The sequence below is a fragment of the Phocoena sinus genome, chromosome 5, assembly GCF_008692025.1.
Source record: "Phocoena sinus isolate mPhoSin1 chromosome 5, mPhoSin1.pri, whole genome shotgun sequence".
Lineage (NCBI taxonomy): Eukaryota > Metazoa > Chordata > Mammalia > Artiodactyla > Phocoenidae > Phocoena > Phocoena sinus.
This window is the reverse complement of record NC_045767.1, coordinates 19,763,900-19,778,944: the sequence shown is the minus strand read 5'-3', so window position 1 is coordinate 19,778,944 and position 15,045 is coordinate 19,763,900. Positions and strand designations below refer to the sequence as shown.

Genomic DNA, 15,045 nt, shown 5'->3' with positions numbered 1-15,045 from the left:
CCTACCAAATGACTGACAGATTGTAAACTGAACCACCAATCAGGGCAGCTGATAAATTTCAACCTAAAAAAATTACACTGTCTTTTTATCAAATTAGCTTTTCCAAGAACTATCTTCATGGGAGTACTGTTGTACAAAAACATGGTAGGAACACTCTGTTTTTGTTTTTAATGACATTGCTGGAGCCACAGTTTACAATATTTAAAAGAAAATATTCTTGTGAATAAAAACTAGATCATTCATCTTCTTTTTAAAGTTCTTTGAATTGTGAAATATAAACTGAAAACTCCACTGTGCTGCACAGCAGAAACTGGTACAACATTGTAAATCAACTCTACTTCAATAAAAAAGCATTCTTTTTAAAACCCCTGAAAACTTACATTGTACACGTTTTCTGGATTTCAAACCCACTGAGTGCAAAATGCTGTTACCAAGAGCTAACCGACTGTTACCTTTCAGGTGCCTGAGCACAAACATGGCAGAAGCCCTACAGTGCAGGACCCCTTCCCGTGCCGGCTGCCACATGCACGCCAAAGTCTCTGCAGTGGATTTACCACTCTTTCATTGTACTGCTCACTTTCTGGGCTTTTGTTTTCACACTTTCTGCCTACACAGTGGATAATTTTATGTGTCTATATTGCTGCATGTCTCGTTTCTAGATATCTTTCTACGGTTAAACCTAATCTCTCTCTGGAGGAAATAGAGCAAGGAGGAAGAACTCGGGAAAGGATTTCCTCTTTCTCAAGAGCTCGGTTTTCCAGATTTGATGATCCATCCAGTGCTAGTATCTTTTATCTCTGTCAGGGGCTTTCTTACAATAGAGAAAGCTCACTTGAGATAGGTAGGACTCCCGTTACTTCTATGGGGGGAGTGGATTGATATTCATCCTCAAGTCAGAGAAGATAGAGGTGCAGTCATAAATAGAGCTCAGGACTTTTTGGAGGGCAAATAGTCCATTATTCTAATTGGAAAATAATGAATGGTTTGCCTGAAATTTAATTTTCTTGTACTTATTTTCAAAAAACCCAATTTCACCCTCCACTCTATTCCATTCTCTTTTGTAGAATAATGTGGGTAACTCTACAAACGGTAATAACATTGACTATCTTTCCAGTTTTATTATTTACCTTAAAGACCCCTCAGAAGTGAATCTGGGATGAATAAGCTTCAACATCCACTCCCTGATAGAAGATACATTATTGTTTGTTCCCCACTAGCAGTGTATGATTGCTCATTTCAACAACAGCACTGAGAATTGTAATTTTTTATTCTTTAATAATTTGAGTGAGAGGAGATGGTATCTGTATGTTAGCATGCATTTATTTTATTACTAGAGGGTTTGAAATTTTAAAATATGTTTGTTAGCCATTTGAATTTTCTTTTCTGTGAATTACCTATCCAAGCCTTTTGCTTATTTTTCTACAGGGCTCTGGAAATTTTTCCTATAAATTTGTTTGTGTACTTTGGATATTAAGAATATCAATCCTCTGTAAGTTATAGTACAGAAAAAAACATTCCCAGTTTGCCCTTCACCTTTTTCGTTTATGATCTTTTTGATGTACAGAGGTTTTAAGTTGCATGTGGTCAAACAATTTATATTTTTGTTTTTTATCTCTTCTACTGCTTTTATATTAAAAAATCCTTTCCCACATAAACATTAAATTCATGTTCAGACCTCTCCTATTCAGATCTTTCATATTTTCATTTTCTTCATTAACTGTCATTGAGCCTCTAAGGCCTAAGGTGAACTCATGGTTATTCCTAGGGAAGACCTGAGCCCAGAAAGAACCCAACAGACTCAGAATCAGAGTTGGGGGTAGATCTTGGGCAGATGGCAGAAGAGACATCCTGAGTTTCTTATGGGACCTAAACAAATTAACATTAATCAAATTGGTTTCCTTGGTGGAATTATGGGTTGATTTGAACATATACAAGTTTATTATATTATTGGGGGGTGATTCCATAACATATAAAGGATTTTGAAATCCCAATGCCATGCATATAGCTATGGGCTACTTCAGTGTCACAGTGGGTAGGGTTCATGAATCATTATAACCCAAGAGGTTATTTTTCTTGGGGACTAGAAATGAGATGATGGAAAAAGGAAGCAGCAGAAGTGGGTGGGGGTATTTTTGATCCTTGCTAGATGGAAATGGGTGAGTATTGAGTGAAGAATGAAGGAAGCCTTGGAGAGAAAGAAAGAGGAACTAGGGCTTTTGGGGGAGGCATTCCAGAATAAAGTTCTTATATACAGTTATTGGGTGAAGATTCCAAATCAAATATTTTAACTGATATTCCTTTTATAGCATAAAACAGACAAAACCAGAAATACCTGCAAAGTCCTAAATCTCCTTTCAGTTCCGAATACATTTTTGTTGTTGCTGTTTCCTGACAGTTGACGGATAGCAAATTATTATTAATTGACACCTCATACATTGTAACCTACACATCAATTTATTTAAAATCAACATGCAAGAAGACATTCACTCTGCAAGACAGTTTGGTTCACAGAAGCGCATCTGTAGATGAGCTGTCTCTGCTAATACGACACTTTCAAAGCAATGATAAAGAACCAGTGACAACTGAAATCAATTCTCTCCTCTCAGGTGCTAAAGAGGAGAGATGCCCATTGCAAGATATGTGAATAAATGTCCAGACAGTTTTCTAAAAACAGTTCAATATCAATCTTATGCAAAACTATCTTTTTCTTTCAATACAGCAAAACTTCAACTAGCAAGAATACTCTGAGAGGAGGGCAGTTAATCCAATTCATTTACCTTGTAACTGACACTTCCTTGAAAAGTTATTTTACCTCAGCATTTACTGAGAATCTTCACATTTCACTATCTTATTAAGTAGAGGGGAGATCTGTCATTAATGGCTGGCTGTAATCTTGTGAACGTTACAATGCGGAAGTTTTCTACACTGTGGTAGAACTGTGTATGTGTGTGTGTACACACATAGAAACACACACACACACACACACACACACACACACACACAGAGAGATTCCCCCATCCTCATTTGCTACCAGGGTGCAAACTTTGGCCTAGGTTCCACGGGTCAGAGGCCTATGTGCATACCTCTGATTTGGAAGAGGCTTTTTATACGAGGCAGCACTCAGCACTCAGCACATCCTTTCTGTTGGTGGGGAGCTGGTCATCTGCAGCAGAGGCAGAATTGTTCTGTTTGGGCCACAGAAACTCCCTTACCAGGTCAGTTCTGGGCCTGGTTCTGGGCAAGCTTTCTGCAAGCACAGCTTAGATAAGCTTGTTCCTCCACCTCTCCCAATGATTCTGTGAGCCTCCTAATATCCTTAACTGAATTATTTTCTGTTTAAATTGGCTATGGTCTACCACTAAGAACCAGAACCAGCACAATAAACATGAAATGTCGTTGATGACTAAGAACTGAACTTGTTTAAGAGCCATCATTCTGAGAATGAATTTTCAAATGCAGAAATGTGATTAGCTAACACTTATTGAGCAATCACCATGTACTATGCCTGTGCTAATTACTTTACTTGCATTAGCTCACGTAATCCTTAAAACAACCGAAACAGTAGTTGTCCCCACTACCAGCGAGCGGAATGAGGTTTAGACTGATCAAGTGACTTGCCCTGTCATGCACAGAAGACAAGTCAGGACTTGAACCCTTGCAAGTTGGCTCCAGGGCCTGCCCTCCTCTGCACCATGTCACACTGCAGGAAGGAGAGAAGATTCCATAGATTGACCAGTTCATGAAACCAGATCTTTCCCCGACAACAGCTTACTTCTTTGTGATTTAAAGTGCAAAAATTTAAGTTATATAAAATATGTATAAGCGATTAGATTCGGGATAACTGAGATTTTTATTATAAGTGAAACGTCCTAACTACAATTGACATGAATTATTTCAAAGGCCCATACAAGTAGCAAACACATAATACATAACTGTTCTGTCTGCAGTAACCAGAGTAAAAAAGTAATCATAATTTTTTTTTTTGGCAACTGCATAAAATTCCATAGCTTGTGTGATCTTAGGCACGTCATTTAAGCTTGGTGAACCTCGGTTTCCTTATAGAATAGAAATCTCATCATCGAGCACCTATTTTATAGGTGAAATGGATAATAACAAAGGCTTATTGCAAGATTAACATGCGAATGTAAGTAACAGTGCCTTACAAAAATGTTTACAAGTAATAGATTTTATTATCATTAAATGCATTTTAATGAGCAGTTTACAAAGCTCTTTTGCATATCTTAATCCACTGAAATCCCACCAAGACCCTGAGACAGATAAGAGGTATTATTCTCCTTTTATATGAGGAAAAAGAAATTTAAAGAAGTTTTATGACTTATCCAAGGTCCAAAAATGGATAAAAAGTGGAAAGGATCGGAGCTAGATACTTGACTCACAACTTTACCATGATACTTCATTTAATCTCTTTCATGAAGTGAAATAAATCTTCTTATCAATAACATCTATTACTGCTATTATTTTAAAATCTTTCCTGGGATTATGGCATAGTTGATAGTACATGTTTATTCTAATATGGAGCTGGATGAAAGTAGGCCACTCACCTTTTTGACTTCATACTTAATGGCAAGTTTGACACGACTCAGTGAAGCTTTATGCCTGTGCATCTCCAGAGGCTCTGCCGATTCCAGATCTCCATTCAGAATGGCTTCTACCTCTTCCGAGTCTCGGCAAAGATCCAGCACACCCACTACGAAGTCTTTGCATTGCATGGAGAGCTTGCGATAGTCATTCTAAGACCAAGAGGTTTAGAGTTTAATGCAGAGAATGTGCTTTAATTCAGTGGAAAGTGTTTAGGGGTTTTGTGAATTAGAAAAAGTCTCCCTACCTCTGGGTAGGAAGTTGCAGCCCCCAGGTGGATGCAAGATTTTTCTGTTTGTTTGGGGGTTTTTTTGGCGGTATGCGGGCCTCTCACTGTTGTGGCCTCTCCCGTTGCGGAGCACAGGCTCCGGACGCGCAGGCTCAGCGGCCATGGCTCACAGGCCTAGCCACTCCGCGGCATGTGGGATCTTCCCGGACCGGGACACGAACCCGTGTCCCCTGCATCGGCAGGCAGACTCTCAACCACTGTGACACCAGGGAAGCCCTGGATGCAAGTTTTGTTCAGTTCGATACCGGCTGGACTTGCTCCCACCTACCTCCTTAGCCAGTACCTTCTACAACCTGTACAACCATAGGAGACAGTTCTGAAAATGGCATGCATGTCAGTGATTGAGTTATATTAAGAGATGTTGGCTAAATGCTAATGCTGAAAGACTAAAGAATCAAAAGAATCTTTCTTGTACAGATGAACAACAGTTTTCTTAAAGCTCAAACAAAACCATTTCTACGATGAAAGTTCTTTAAATTAAGTGGCAATTTGGCATAGAAGATTGACTATGTATGAAAATAACCTGTCTGGTTTACTATCCATTGCTTCATTGGAGACAGTGCTTCTCAAATTGTAGTCCTCAGACCAGCAGCCTCAGTAGCACCTGGACATGTGTTAGAAGTGTAAATTCTCAGGTCCCACCCCAGGTGTCCTGAGTAGAAACTGACGTTGAGGGCCCACAATCCGTGTTAACACACTCTCCAGGTGTTCCTGATAACACATTTATGTTTGAGAATGATGGTTCATAGTGAAGGCAAAGAGAAGGATAGGTACCAACATGGAGGGTATTTTTTCTTGTTTGTCTGAAGGGCACATTATAATGTCCTGCAGAGCTTCTAGAGAGAGAGAAATGTCTGATTATATGTAACTGAATTCTCAAAGGTTGCAGAATATCAATACCTGAGAGAAAAATTTTCAGGCTACTGGAACGAACACCTTGCTAAAAATAATCTGTGAATCTTTAATTTCACTAGCATATTTATATAGTGCCATGGACTGGTATGAGGAAGTCAGCTGTCAGCATTCCCTGTTACTTACTGAATGGAGCTCTATTTCTAGCCCATTGATTCCAGTCTAGGTATCAATGGCCATCTCTTGGGAAAGGGCCTTACTTTTGCAACCCCCAGCTCCACTTCTACGGCTTTCACTAAAATTTTAGCCCATTAAGAAAATTAATCAGATGATAATCTAATTTGGTGCACTTGAGGAAAATAGAATCCCTCATTCCAACATGTCCTGAGATACTGTATATGTCTAATAACTCAGTAACATTTAGCACAGCAGAATTTCTGGGCTTCCAAAAATCATACTTTAAAAATGATGTACAAAGAATTTCAATTTTTTTCCCCTTAAATGATTAATTAACTTGATTTGATGGGCAAAAATCATGTCACCAACTAAAATAAACAAGAAGAGGAGAGACTGTTTAAAGTCTACACAGACTAGAATAGTTTCCATTTCAGATATCAGAAATCCAGATAAAGAACAGTTGCAGTTAATCCTTTTCCTCTCATAAGGGAACAGATAAAATAAATAAAAACTTCAATCTTTGGTTTCCATTCAAGTTGGTACCATGCAACTGATAAAATTAATAAAATGTTCAGTCTCTGGTTTCTATGCAGAGTGTCAGTTAAATATCCATCTGCCTTCCATTCCTGAAAGACTAATGAAATATTTTATTATAGCATCCAGAAGAAGTGTTATCCATGTCTGTTTCCATATAAAGCTCCCCTTTTAATACAATTTTTTAGATGAAATTTCCTCATGTTACTCGTCAGTTCAGACTGTTCTGTAAGATTTGGTGCAACACAGGATGGCCAATCCTCCATTGATCAGAAATAAAAGAGACTATTTTCTATTCTTGAAGAAGAGATAGGAACCAATTTTGCAGTAATACCTGAATAATATCTCATTATTTTAAAAAATTATAATCTGTAAAATTATCCGATCTTAAGGAAAGCTTTGTGGCTTTTTCATATCCACTAAAAGATCAGTCAAGAAGCAAAAAACAGGTAACCAAGTTGCAAGGACAACACTGTTTTCATAACAATTTAAACATTTCCTGCTGGAAGAAGTCTGCTATCCAAGTACAGAAAATAATCAGAGCTGGAGGTAATAGCGATTTCTTCTCCTGGGGTTGTGGGACACCATTTGCCAATATATGCAGAGCTCTCAGGGAAAGATGGAGAGCACCACTAAAGACGGCCTTTCCTCAGCTGCAAAAGGAACTATCTGAAGTCTGAATTGCATCATGAGCTGACTCTGTCCGTTCTGCCATGAGGTCCTGTCTCATGTTGCTTCACAACTCAGACCGTTTATCTGCTCTGAATTTTCTAATGATGCTGTCTTAATTTAGTTTTGCTTGATCATCTTCACTGTGCCGCTTTTCCATTACCATGGCCTTCCACAAAGTTACCAGATGGATCTGCAGCCCACTTTACAGAGCAGGAACTCAAAACCTGGAAGAACTGCTCAAGCCAGAGGAAGAACAACGAAGCTTGCGCCTCATCACAACCTGTCTACAGGTTTCACCAGGTTTTTAATGTGTATGCTTTAATCATCATTCTAATCCATTTTTATCCTTAACAGGAAAATTGAAATTCAACTCTAAGCGGCATGGTCCTGTCAGATCCTTTCCCTAATAATAAAAGAGGCAGGATAGTGTAGTGATTAAAAGGATAAATCTGAAACCAGACTTCCTAGGTTCAAACACTGCTTCTACCGCTTACTGCTTCTACCACTGTGTGATCTTATAGAAGTTACTTAGCCTCTCTGATGAGAATAAGCCTATCTAATATTCCTACTATGAGGATTAAATGCTTTGAGTGTGCTTGGTACACATCAAATACTATAGAACTGCTTCAGTGTTACCAGGTACAGCATGTTACATAGAATAGCTAGGACTGGGACCCAAGGCACCCAAATCTAGGCTTAGCAGATGGGACCTTGGCTACAGTATTTGTTTTATCATTTGTAGAATGAGAGGTGTGTATAGTCAGATGATTCCTAGAGTATTTTCCTGCTATAAAATGCTATCTTGCTTTTGGATTACATTCATTTTCCTCTTCCTTACAGTCCTACTGTGATATAAGTTGAAATTGTTTTTCTGCTTTAAAGAGGGGAAACTTGAGGCATGGAGAAAACAAATGGCTTTTTTTTTTTTGCAAAAAAAGTGCATCATTGATTCAGAATTAGGAAATTAGTAAATTTCAGCTAATAAATGACCAGCTTCCTTGCCACTGACATTTGAAGGATTAGACAAGGAATCCATCCTGTCCAATATTCTGTTTCTCAAAATAGCTTCAGATAGCATTTGCACATCGAAAATACTTCTTTAATAACCTGTCACCAAGCTGTCCTCCATTAATCTATCTATATCTATATCCTAGAATGTTCAACCCTTGGGGTAATGACCTTCACATGTTTTCGGCACCATGCCTCCCGCACTCTTAAAGGAACTTTGAAAACTGCACGGTGGCTGAGAACCTTCCGTGAAGCATCTAAGTGATGGCAGTTTGAGGGATGAGATACTGGATCTTACAGGCCATTGATAAGATAAAATAGTCATATGTGTCTGAAACGGAAAAAAAATCAAGTGTTTTTCACTAGGGAACATGTTGTCTTTTTTTTTTTTTTTTCCATTTCAAGGCCAGTACTTTGAGCTCAAAGCCTCTATGGAAAGAATATAGTGAACACCATGGAATAGGGCAAATTAAGTGACCCTGCCACAGAAATAAGCTTCACTTCCTGCCCTTTCAGAGCTCCGAGTCTCTGGGTCAGTGCTGTGAAAGCACTATTTTCTCTGTCTGTCGAAAGCCCTGACAGGTGGACATGAGTGTGGGATGAGAAGGCAAAGAGGTGAAAGGAAGGCAGATAAGAAAAGAATAACAAGGAGTAGTGAGAATGGGAAAGAAAAGGAACATTTAGTCAGGGGAGAGAGACCTGTAGTCCTCAGAGACTGTAACTTCCAAAGAAGTGTCTGTATTTTGGCTCAGAGATGGTTATGCTACACAACTGCTTTCCATATAATTCAGAAAAAGGAAGTGTGAGATTTAGATGATTTTTGCGTACCCTTAGATATTTGGCAGCTTTATGGATGCCTTCTTAAACTCAGCTGTGTTTTCTCCTCTTTTTGCCTCTTCACTTATAATAGTTTCCCACCTTTGAAAGGTTATCAAAGGTGACTCTTTATGTCAGGGTAAAGGAGATTCCAAGTATTATCAATATGGGTTTAGCTGGCTTCAAGGGGAAAACTATGAATAAATTTTCTTAACATTGCTTCACTGAGACTACTTCTCTGGACAGAATTGCATACATCACCATCTTTCGGAAATTATTAAAACATAATCCAACCACAAAGCTACAGTAATCAAGACAGTATGGTACTGGCACAGAAACAGAAATATATATCAATGGTACAGGATAGAAAGCCCACAGATAAACCCACGCACATATGGGCACCTAATTTACAACAAAGGAGGCAAGAACATACATGGAGGAAAGAGAGCCTCTTCAATAAGTGGTGCTGGGAAAACCGGACAGCTACATGTAAAAGAATGAAATTAGAACACTACCTAACACCATACACAAAAATAAACTCCAAATGGATTAAAGACTTAAATGTAAGACCAGACACTATAAAACTTTTAGCGGAAAACATAGGAAAAACACTCTTTGACATAAACCACAGCAAGATCTTTTTTGATCCACCTCCTAGAGTAACAGAAATAAAAACGAAAATAAACAAATGGGACCTAATGAAACTTAAAAGCTTTTGCACAGCAAAGGAAACCATAAACAAGACAAAAGGACAACCCTCAGAATGAGAGAAAATATTTGCAAATGAAACAACAGACAAAGGATTAATCTCCAAAATATACAAACAGCTCATGGAGCTCAATATAAAAAAAAAAAACCCAAACAATCCAGTTAAAAAATGGGCAGAAGAGGGCTTCCCTGGTGGCGCAGTGGTTGAGAATCCGCCTGCTAATGCAGGGGACATGGGTTCGAGCCCTGGTCTGGGAGGATCCCACATGCAGAGGAGCAACTAGGCCCATGAGCCACAGCTACTGAGCCTGCGTGTCTGGAGCCTGTGCTCCGCAACAAGAGAGGTCGCGATAGTGAGAGGCCTGTGCACCGCGATGAAGAGTGGCCCCCCGCTTCCCACAACTAGAGAAAGCCCTCGCACAGAAACAAAGACCCAACACAGCAAAAATAAATAAGTTACTAAACTCCTACCCCCAACATCTTCTTTAAAAAAAAAAAAAAAAGGCAGAAGACCTACATAGACATTTCACCAAGGAAGACATACAGATGTCCAAGAGACACATGAAAACATGCTCAACATCACTAATTATTAGAGAAATGCAAATCAAAACTACAATGTAGTATCACCTCACACCAGTCAGAATGGCCATTATCAAAAAATCTAGAAACAATAAATGCTGGAAAGGATGTGGTAAAAAGGGAACCCTCCTACACTGTTGGTGGGAATGTGAATTGATACAACCACTATGGAAAACAGTAGGGAGGTTCCTTAAAAAACTAAAAATAGAACTACCATATGACCCAGCAATCCCACGACTGGGCATATACCCTGAGAAAACCGTAATTCAAAAAGAGACATGCACCACAATGTTCACTGCAGCACTATTTACAATAGCCAGGACATGGAACCAACCTATATGTCCATCGACAGATGCATGGATAAAGAAGATGTGGCACATATATACAATGGAATATTACTCAGCCATAAAAAGGAACGAAACTGGGTCATTTGTAGTAAGGTGGATGGACATAGAGTCTGTCATACAGAGTGAAGTAAGTCAGAAATAGAAAAACAAATACCGTATGCTAATGCATATATATGGAATCTAAAAAAAAAAAAAAAAAGGTACTGATGAACCTAGTTGCAGGGCAGGAATAAAGAGGTAGACATAGAGAATGGACTTGATGACATGGGGTAGGAGGGCGAAGCTGGGGCAAAGTGAGAGTGGCACTGACATATATACACTACCGAATGTAAAATAGTTGGCTGGTGGGAAGCAGCAAAATAGCATAGGGAGATCGGCTTGGTGCTTTTTGATGACCTAGAGGGGTGGGATAGGGAGGGTGGGAGGTAGGCTCAAGAGGAAGGGGACATGGGGATATGTGTATGCATATGGCTGATTTGCTTTGTTGTGCAACAGAAACTAACAAAGTATTGTGAAGCAATTATACTCCAATAAATAGCTAATAAAAAACAAAAAACATAATCTAGAACATTCCCTTTTGTAGAACCTCTTCTACAGACTTTCAGTATATATCAAGCAAAACGCTTAAAAACAAGGTTTGAGTGACACTTGGAATAGTGAATTAACAAATGTAGAATTATAGTTTTTATTACTTTGTTGAAATAAAGTGACATTTAGACTTTGAATGCTTTTCTATTCTCTTCAAACAGAATTTGAAGTTTTAAATTTGCTCTACATGAGTTCTGTCAAAAAATAATTCATTTTAGGTACAAGGAAATAAATCTTTTCAAATACCACATAATGAATCTTTTCAACGGGAGTAGATATCAGTGATATTTATTTTCTTCTTTTTATTTTCCCACATTTTCCAAAATTTTTACAATAAATATGTGTAGCTTTTATATTAGAAAAGAATGCAATGGAATAACAAATAAAATTATACTAAGGCCAGATCTCCAGAAGGACAAGATGTGTGTTGATGGATGTAGAGGGAATTTGGCACATACAAAAGGGAACCCCCCCACACACAAAACTTTCCTACCATTTTATTTCAACTACTTACCTTGAATTATATTGCTAGTCACATTTGTGTAGCTCACACCTAAGTGTGAAAAACTGCAATAATATCTGAAAAGCAGAATCATCACTTTTTCTGTGATCTGATACCACAACACTAAATTACAGAAAATAATTCAAGGAACCTATGCCTAGAATCATCCTCTTAGGTGGATAACGGGAGGCAATAACCTGCTGAAAAACAGTCTGACTTGGACCCGATCTACGAAATCTCCTTTTGCCCCAGATTTAATAGGTAGAACCATCCAAAATGCACGGCAGACTGTAACAATTAAATTTTAAAAATGTTCCACTATTAATGCATAGATTTTATAAAAAAAAAGTAATTCTGCTTGACTGGAGATGATGTCCAGAAAAAAAGTTCACTCATAAAAAAACAAAAAAATCTATTAAAGCAAATCAATCTGCTGTCCTTATTATTTCTGGGTTGACTTCATGTCTATGGCTCACCATTTTGAATGCTGTGGATTTCACTTGTGGATTTCAGGTACAGCCGTTTTTGTCACAAATAAAATGACTTTAGTCATTCATTTAAAATTTTTTATTAGCCTTTTGACTTTCAGTCTAAAGAGATATACAAAGGGCTTCCCTGGTGGCGCAGTGGTTAAGAATTCACCTGCCAATGCAGGGGACACGGGTTCGAGCCCTGGTTCGGGAAGATCCCACATGCCGCGAAGCAACTAAGCCCGTGTGCCACAACTACTGGAGCCCGTGCGCCTAGAGCCCGTGCTCCGCAACAAGAGAAGCCACCGCAATGAGAAACCCGCACACCACAGCGAAGAGTAGCCCCCGCCTGCCGCAACTAGAGAAAAGCCCACGCATGGCAACAAAGACCCAATGCAGCCAAAAATAAAATAAATTTAAATAAAATAAAAATTTTTAAAAAGTGATATACAAATGTCTGGGCCAATAAACAGTGCATGCAAAACGAATACTATTTCTATATTTTCTATATTGGGTGCCACCATACAATCAACTACAAAAGAGGAAGAATTTGGAAGGGAGACGATCACACCACATCCCTCCTTCAACAAAAGAGAAGTCTTGTGTACTACTTAACGCTTATCCAGAACACAGAGCAGCATCGTAATTACAGCTCTCTGATCTAGTATATACCCATCCTCAGAGCGAATTTTTTTTTTTTTTTTTTTTTTTTTTCTCAGAGCGAATTTATCACAGCTCCGTGGTGAGAAAGGAAAATCATCAGGTCGTTTCTGAACGACGCTCCCAGTCCCTCGTGGTTTTAAATCCTTTGGGCGAGACTGATTCGGGAGCAAACTACGGCAGGCGCCTGGTGGCAGCCTGGAAGCGGAAGAGCGCGCAGGGCAGCCGGGGTGGAGCGCACAGCTTACCTTGAACTCCTTCTCTATGTTGGCCAGCTTGGCCAGCTCGTTGCTGAGCTCCAGGGCGGTGAGCACGGGGTCCTCGCTGGACAAGGACAGATACGCTGGGCTGGCCAGCCCTTTGTAGGCATTGATCCTCGAGCGCGAGTGGCTGAAGGAGTCGTGCCTCTGCTTCTCCGTGCAGTCCCCGCACTTGCAGAAATAGTCGTGCGGCCGCTCGATCCTGGCGCCCTTCATCAGCAGCATGTGCACCACCTCGTACTTCTGGCAGTGCGCCGCCAGGATGATGGGGGTGATGTCGGGGGAGAAGCGCGTGCCGTCCTCGTCGTAGGCGTAGAAGTCGTCGTCCTGCAGCTCCTGCTCACAGGGGCTCAGGGTGAGGCGCTTGCTGGCCGCGAAACCCGGGTGGTTGAGGATGGCCTCCACGATGCGCACGTAGCCCTTGCTGATGGCGAGCAGCAGGGCGTCGCCGATGCGCGCCAGGTTCTCCTTCTTGAGCAGCAGCTCAGTCACCTCCAGGTGCTCATTGCCCACCGCCAGCTGCAGCGCGTTCTGGCCCATGTAGTCCACGCAGTTGACGTTCAGCGTCCTGGACTCCTCCAGCATCTTGCGCACCACAGGGATGTTGCCGTACTCGGCGGCGTCGAGGAAGCGCTCCTCCTCGGCGGTGAGGCTGGTGCCCCGATCGTTGAACATGAAGGCCGGGCCCCGGACAGCCTGGCGCCGGCCCTTCTCGCGCATCACTGTCTTGCGCCTCAGGGAAGGGCTTTCCTCCATTGACCTAATCAGCAACAGCAAGAAGAAGGAAAAAAAAACCCAGATGTATAATATTAGGGCATATTGCTTCCTCCCAGATGTCGGGCCATTTCTGGAGTACACAGCAGCCACCGCGCACATCTGTGGCCCGAGGACAGACAGGTCCGTTGCTGACACCCGCCTGAAATTTACACCTGTACCTAACACGGGGTGCTAGAACTCAGAGAGGGGCCGGAAGCCCTTCAGAACAAGAGTTCCTGTTCCGTAGAAAATGACATTCACAAGGAATAATAATATAAACGATTTCCAGACACCCTGCTTCTCCCTTGCGACCCTGGCAAAGATGGGACTCATCATACCTTGTGGAAATAACCTTACTACTGCTCTTAAAAGCCTTGAAAATAGGGGCGAGCAGGTACCTGGCACCAAAGCACTAGGCTTGAAGGCTAAAGAAATTAAAATTTTCAAGAATTAGGCCAGAACAATCCTCTCAAGTCACTGCATATTTTTAACTAAATAAAATCATTGACACACACAAAGCCCAGTATTTAGGCCAAGTATTATCTTTCAGGATCTTAGATTTGCTATTTTATTTTCTCTTAAGGGTATCCCACTCCACTCCCCCACCCCTCCAAAAAACTTACAAGATTCATTTTTTTCAATAACACAGACAAGATTTAGCAATTATAAAATGAGAATATCAATCTAGATTTATTTTTTTGAAAATAACTGTGTCTTTGTAATGAGTTGTTTAATTACCAATATTATATAGTTACCTCTTTGAACTAAAAGGATATGGTATGATTTATGGTTTAAAAATCACTAGTATTACTTTATGAATAAAGCAACGACCATTGACAAAATAGCATTCACATAGTCAGGGGTTGAAAACTAACTAGAGAGGCACTGTCCTCCGTGGGGGGCCTGGAGGTGGGCATTAGGGAGCATCTCTAGCAGGTGAACTCAGAGGCGGGTAGCAGTGTCCACTCAGTTCTCAGCTCCGTGGGCCCCAATTTAAGAAAGGAGCACCGAAGCCACTGGCAGAGGTTTCCCAGATAGAGACCAAGGAAATGTGGCCAGGCAAACCTACAGAGGTAAGGAAACCAAAGAAGTCCCCTGACAAGCTTGTAAACTTGTCCAAGGGCAGAGGGTGCTGTGACTGACCCCCCATTCTAACAGCTCAACTAGTGTCAGGTGATCAACTTTAAAAAATTAAATATAGTATTTATATATACACACACATTTATAT

At 40.4% G+C, this 15,045-nt stretch overlaps 1 protein-coding gene across 1 annotated transcript in view; it reads right to left on the bottom strand.

Moving 5' to 3' along the window:
* The window catches only part of TRPC3 (transient receptor potential cation channel subfamily C member 3), a 77,337-nt gene that overhangs the window by 45,617 nt on the left and 16,675 nt on the right, over positions 1-15,045 (bottom strand). Inside the window, exons 2-3 of the mRNA XM_032632672.1 lie at positions 13,050-13,821; positions 4,563-4,751 (exon numbers count right to left, since the gene is read on the bottom strand). Coding sequence (XP_032488563.1) covers positions 4,563-4,751; positions 13,050-13,821 — 961 coding nt within the window. The remainder of the gene's footprint in view (positions 1-4,562; positions 4,752-13,049; positions 13,822-15,045) is intronic.